We start from the raw sequence: 6,670 nt of genomic DNA, 5'->3' as shown, positions 1-6,670 counted from the left end.
AAAATATTGCATACGTGTCATCTCACGCGCCTTAAAGGACGCGTGATATCACGCATAGATGGATGTAGACGGCAAGGACTAAACACGTAAATTTTTAATTGTTTAGAGACCGAAAGTTAAGGTTTTTTAAATGAGGGACTGAATGTCATATTTTTTAATAATTTAAGGACTTTAAGATGTATTAATTCTTATTTATATTGTACTCATTTGTCTTACTTTACACTATTGTTTTTTTAACTACTCTTCATATGTTTTTAAATGCATCTCTAATTATATTATACATTTGATGACGACTTTCTTCCTCTTATGGGTTTGAGATTCTTTTCATCTTCTTCACTTAAGTCGAAGATTATGGTAGCTTCAAGTTGTTGTACCTATAAACTCAAACCAAAACCATTTTTCTTCAGATTAATTAGTATCCCAAATTCCAATCGCTCTGTAGATTTCATGTTGCTCAGATTACTCACTCCTTGCCATCAATTAAACACAACCCTGAATTCAAAAATGGATATCCGACGGTCAAAGGCCAAGCTGCAGCTGTTGTTCATCAATCGCTTGGTCTTCTTCCATCTGTTTCTGCTACATCCTCTTTTCCTTCATCAGCCGGCGGTGGCTCTCTCCGTGGTTGAGTCTCTCCCTGGATTCCAAGGCCCTCTTCCTTTCAAGCTCGAAACCGGGTTTGTTCAACTCCTCCTCCTCTTCTTCTTCTTCTTCTTCTTCAGCATTCCAGTTTATGTAGCAATTTATAACCATAATCACTCATTTGTTGTCTGTATATGTAATACATATGTGGATATATATGCCAGGTATATAGGAGTTGACGAAGGAGAAGATGTGCAGCTATTCTACTACTTTGTGAAGTCTGAGTCCAGCCCCAGAGAGGACGCTCTTGTTTTATGGCTAACTGGAGGACCCGGCTGCTCCTCCTTCACTGCTTTTGCTTATGAAATAGGTATCACTTTAAGTGTACAAAATAAAACATTGCAAGTAATTAGGGTTCTTTCCTCAATTATGGGGTATGACTTATAGAAATAAGTTCTCTATCAGAGAGGTGATTACATGCAAATAAGACTCTCTTCTAGTCCTTCACAAGACGAGAAGTATTATACATTGAAAATATCCTTTCTATTGTTTTGTTTGAATCTCCTAAACCTATTACAATAGAGCCACTCAAAGTTACGTCTTGATGGACCTTGTTGGCTCTACTTAACCCTTTTCTTATTGGAAAATTGATGTCATGTGTTGGATCTCCTTCCAGGCCCATTAAACTTTGAAGTTGTGCAGAAAGATGAAAATTTACCTACTTTAGCCTTGAATCCAAATTCATGGTCCAAGGTAAAATGAAAGAAGCTTCCTCAAATTAACCTATTTTAATTAATTTGCTCTATCAATGGGAACAATTTCGTGTTTTATGAGTGTAATTGACATCACGACAATGATAAATATTAGGTGGCAAGTATAATTTTTGTGGATTTACCTGTTGGTACTGGATTTTCTTATGGAAGAACTTTCCATGCTTCTCATTCTACTGATTTACAAGCATGTGACCAAGCTTATCAATTTATGAGAAAGGTACCTTTTTAATGCTATATAAATAGAATTTTTTTCACAACAAATTCCAGCTAAATTATATATATTTTGTTGTTGAAAAACTTTTTTCAGTGGTTTGATGATCATTCAGAATTTCTCCAAAACCCATTCTATGTTGGTGGAGACTCTTACTCTGGCATCACCGTTCCAATTATCTTCCAACTGATGTCAAATGGTAAGAAATAAATTCGTGAATTCTGTCAAATTTTTTAACAGGGTAGTGTCTGGAAAAATCTGTACATTTCATGAATAATGCACAAAGAGAAGCGAGAAAATTACTGATACAGATAGAAAATGATTTGATTGTTCTTTCAACAGAGTATGAAGTACTGCAAGATTAGATAATACCTTGCAAATTTTTTAAATAAGTTCCTTAAAATTACTTTGGGAATATTTCCATACACCATGAAATTAATTAATGTTCACTCCTATTTCAAGTGTATTATCTTGTGATGCAGGAAATGAAGCAGACCTCAAACCACATATCAATCTTAAGGTTTCTTAATGATAGAAAATGACAGCTTTTTGTTTTTTCTCTTTTTTCTTTTAATGCTTCAAGAAGTTACAAAGTTTTTGTTGTTTTCTCTGCAATGGTTTCAGGGTTACATACTTGGCAACCCTGTAACAAATGTTGGTGATGGAATACGCTATCGGATTCCATTTGCTCATGGAATGGGACTCATTTCAGATGAACTCTATGAGGTGGTTTAATTCTTCAAATCCCTTCTCCCCCCCCCCCCCCCCCCCCCCACACACACACACACACAATGTTGTACAATTAATCGTGCAATTTCTGTTTTTTGTGCCTTTTTTTTTTTTTTTCTTCCAGTCTTTGAAGAGAAGTTGTAAAGGGCAGTTTGATGATGTAGATCCAGGCAATACAGAGTGTTTGAAGGGTCTCGAAGCTTACACCCAGGTCGCGACTCTTCTGCTTCACGAACTGTTCTCTTAAAATGGAGATTTTGTCCTGGGATACAAAGCTAATGAGAGTATGCTTTTGTCATTTGCAGTGTACTAGTAAGCTCAACCATGCTCAAATTTTGGAACCACATTGTGCTTTTGCTTCGCCAAAATGGCAGGAATTCTTTACTGAAAGAAGATTTTTGGATGAGAATGACATGGGGCTCCTCCTTTCCGATCAGTCACCCTGTGCATTATATAGCCGTGTAAGTTCTCATTGCTTTTGAAATAATCTCCACATTTAAGTGTGCATTATATAGCCGTGTAATTGTTCGTTGCTGATCATAGTCAAATGGATATCGACTTTCCTACCGTTGGCTTAACGACGATGGTGTCCAAGAAGCACTCCATATAAGAAAGGTACATCTTGCAGCCACTCTTCTGTACGAAAAAATATACGAAGAAGATAAAGTACAGGTTTTAATACAGGGAAGCATAGCTAAGTGGTCAAGATGCAACTATGGAGTGGCTTACATTATCAAAATCTCGAGCAGTTTTCCATATCATGTAAACCTCAGCAAAAAAGGTTACAGATCTCTCATTTACAGGTGAAGATAACTGTCCTCCTAGGATTGAAAATCTTAATTTCTAAATATGATATGGTCGTGTATGATGTTTGGAACAGTGGTGATCATGATCTGGTTGTCCCATTCTTTGGAACTCAAGCATGGATAAGATCCCTCAACTATTCCATTGTCGAAGACTGGCGTTCTTGGGTTGTTCAAGGCCAAGTTGCTGGGTAAGTCGCCAAAGGCCAAACATTAACCGATCAAGGCTTGTTATTTGTTGGTTAGAACTTCCAAGAGTTAATTTGAATCATCCCTTCATTGCCATGCATATAGTTACGCAAGGACTTACTCCAACCGGATGACGTTTGCTACTGTCAAGGCGAGAAATTTGTCCTCTTTGCTTGCTCTATTCAACAAAGATGTGATGTTTTTTTTCTTTTGTCCCCTTTCTGTTTTTACAAGTTTTGGTTAGCAGGGAGGAGGACACACAGCTCCAGAGTACAGGCCTGTTGAATGTGCTGCTATGTTCAAGAGATGGATTTCTCGTCAGCCTCTTTGATCAATCCATCAAACTTCTTACCTTTGTTGAGCAGCAAAACTCTAATACCAGGAGATATGAAGGCCCCTGTGCTTGTCTATTTGTAACTTAAAGAGTTGTTTACTACTTACCTGACCCCAACAACAACTTGATTAATTGAATTATTTGTATTACTAAGAGTTTCTCCTTTTTTTTTTTTATCAATTATAAAATAAAATATATCATTTTTTCGTCATACAAAGAAGGTGGCCATTGTATTATTATTATTTTTTGCTTGATGGTTTTTATACCTGTATTTTGAAATGGGCAATTTTTTTTAGATGATTAGAATAAACAATTTTATAAAAATAATAATAGTTGTCTGATTAGGTGGACCAGTCTAGTCATACAAGTGAGTAAAATTGGCATTTGGAAGGGTGAAAATTCATTTGATAACTGTAACATTTTTTCATTGCAAATATAGATTTAGGACAATTTGACAATTTTAAGAGGTCTATGTGATTTTTGTTTGAAAAGTGATGCATCAAGATTCTTACTATAAAAAATAAAATATAGTAAGTAATAACAATATATAAATTAAGATTTTCAGCAATAATTAACATTTTAGTATTAATTAATTAAATAATTGGTTGACGAATGTTTCTTTTCTAAACCATACAAGGGTTTACTTAAGCAATTAAATAATGGTAAGATTATTAATTTGCGTGTAAATATTTAACCGTAAGATTTTATTTATGTAGTATAAAATGTTATGAAAAATAGTATTGATTGTTAAATGCCAATAAGATGTGGTATTAGTGAAAAGGATTGTGTTATTCTATCATATAAATAACTCAAAAAAATTGTAAAATTAATAATTTTATTGGGATGTTATTATAATTTTGCCATCAAATTTATTTGATTTGTCTTTTCTCTTTTAAAACTATAGACACATTATTATATATATATATATAATAGAAAATGCATAATTAGTGATTTAGTAAAATTTAGAGTAAATTACTCATTACGTTTTTAATGTTTTACCAAATTATAATGTATATATTATATTTTAAAGATTATACTAATTTTCTATTGGCTAAATGTACGTTAAAAAATATATATAACGTTTTAAATGTCAAAGACACCTTATGTAAGTTAAATCTAGAGATAAAGAGTTTTCTACAACTTTTAATTAGTAAAGGTAACTTTATGTAATTTAACCTATATGTGTTACTTATTTGTTATACATTTTAATTTTATATTTTTATGAATTAAAATAATATAATTTACACGTGATCATGAAAATATTATAATAATATTAAAATAAGTTGCACTCAACTCTTGATTAGGATTAATTGCATTGAAATTTTTTATGGTCTTAAAATACGAACGAAGGTTCTTGTGATTTTTCTTTTTTGTTATGAAACTTTTTTATTAGTTGTTATGAAACTTTTTTATTAAGAAGCGTTTGGTACGGGAGAAGTTTTTAAATTCTTGAAATTCATGATTCTTGGCAATATTCTTGAAAATCTTTGATTCCTAAGATTTATGCAATTCTATGTTTGGATAAATTTAAACATTCTCAGAAATGTTGAATATTCTTTTATAAGAATTTTACATTCTCATGTTTGGTTTAAATGTAATATTTTTGGGAATTCATGTTTTTTTTTTTTAAATTATCCTTATTTAAAATTTTATTTAAAAATAATAAATTTCTTCTATTATATAAAATATTGGGACCCATAATATCTTTAGAAAATAAAAAAAATGTTATTTTTTTACGCATTATATATATATGCATGTGTATATATATATAATATATACATAATATATATGTTTATATGAATATCTACTTTATATAATATTATAATAATAATATATTATAATATATTTTATATTAATATATAATATAAATATATTACATATATATATATAATATGTTTGTATGGGGTTATAAAAAGGTAAGTGGTGTTTTAGTCTTTTTATTTATTAAAAACATTCCCAAGTTCATGAAAAACTTGGATTCCCAACTCCCATGAAAATCTTTTTATAGGAAAGTTGCTTAAAAATCATTTTCGAGAATCCTAATATTCTTTTTATAAAAAAGTTGTACCAAACATGGTAATACAAATTCCCAGCCTAATATTCTTAAAAATCTTAAAATTTATCCTTTACCAAATGTTCCCTTAGTTTAAGATGTTTTTAGATCTAGTTTTAAGAAAAATAAATAAATTATGTCACGTTTAAATATATTTCTAAACATTAAATTAATTGATACTCTTGAATTAAACACTATTTAAATTTTATATTTTAGAAAAATGGTCATTAATATTTTTTAAATTAATCATAATATTTTACTCGTTACTAACAATGTTAAATAAATTAATCACAATTTCTTGAATTTTTAGACTTTGGTCAAACATCTCCTAAACTTTATTTTTCAATGTTAAATCAATGCTTGAACTTTCTCAAATGGTTGGGACGCTATTTTTTATAGGAAACAATATTAATTAACTTAATTTAAGTTAAAAATTATTCTTAATTTTTCTTTAAGTTAGTTTAATCAATGTTATTTTTTGGAAAGAGTGTTCTAACCATTATGGAAAAATTCCTGATATGGAAAAAAATAAAATTTGAAGGTCTCTAATTCAAAAGTAAAAATTTTAAGGGTATGTACAATCAATCATCTATTTAAGACAATCAATAATATTAGGAAGGTGTTATAATTAATTCAAGAATTTAAAGATTAATTTAATAAAATATAAAATTTATCTTTATTTTTTTTGATTCGTTTGGATGTCCGAGTGTCACTCGATTAATTCTTAAGGATGGGTGACGCACCCTAAGATAAATTTGGATGCTATCACATTTTATACACACTCACAAATTAGATATTAATTTATCCTAATTTTAAACCATAAACATTTCGTGCAAATAGCTTATTTGTTAGAAATTTAGCCAACATATTAAAATAAGGGTATATAAATTCAAAATTCAGGGGCACAAGTCGTCAATACTCCATATTATGAAGGGCATCCAAGTCAAACAAAAAATATGGCGAAACCCTTCTCTTTTGTTTTCAGTGTTCTCCTTT

The 6,670-nt window shown here is 30.4% G+C and overlaps 1 protein-coding gene across 2 annotated transcripts; it reads left to right on the top strand.

The window, feature by feature from the left end:
• Positions 1-313: 313 nt before the first annotated feature.
• LOC127798800 (serine carboxypeptidase-like 7) lies at positions 314-3,776 on the top strand. Of its 2 annotated transcripts, XM_052332404.1 has the most exons (14): positions 314-677; positions 807-952; positions 1,259-1,335; positions 1,450-1,572; positions 1,663-1,765; positions 2,049-2,086; positions 2,191-2,292; positions 2,420-2,506; positions 2,601-2,756; positions 2,839-2,910; positions 2,980-3,098; positions 3,176-3,289; positions 3,393-3,438; positions 3,535-3,776. In XM_052332404.1, exons 1-14 carry the CDS (start codon positions 352-354, stop codon positions 3,616-3,618), a joined length of 1,593 nt encoding a protein of 530 aa, XP_052188364.1. In that variant the 5' UTR covers positions 314-351; the 3' UTR covers positions 3,619-3,776. The 2 variants fall into 2 exon arrangements, with proteins under 2 accessions (XP_052188364.1, XP_052188363.1); XM_052332403.1 differs by having other exon boundaries at positions 3,393-3,776.
• The last annotated feature ends 2,894 nt before the right edge of the window (positions 3,777-6,670 follow it).

The sequence above is a fragment of the Diospyros lotus genome, chromosome 4, assembly GCF_014633365.1.
Source record: "Diospyros lotus cultivar Yz01 chromosome 4, ASM1463336v1, whole genome shotgun sequence".
NCBI classification, from domain to species: domain Eukaryota; kingdom Viridiplantae; phylum Streptophyta; class Magnoliopsida; order Ericales; family Ebenaceae; genus Diospyros; species Diospyros lotus.
Note: the sequence above shows the minus strand (reverse complement) of the source record. Positions and strands in the feature narration are given on the sequence as shown.

Bases quoted from the DNA above. Each gene is read 5' to 3' on its own strand.
- LOC127798800 (XM_052332403.1), top strand. From the start codon at position 352: ATGGTAGCTTCAAGTTGTTGTACCTATAAACTCAAACCAAAACCATTT. The intron at 2,757-2,838 runs GTAAGTTCTCAT...TGCTGATCATAG, and splicing joins CCTGTGCATTATATAGCCGT to TCAAATGGATATCGACTTTC. The intron at 3,290-3,392 runs GTAAGTCGCCAA...CCATGCATATAG, and splicing joins GTTCAAGGCCAAGTTGCTGG to TTACGCAAGGACTTACTCCA.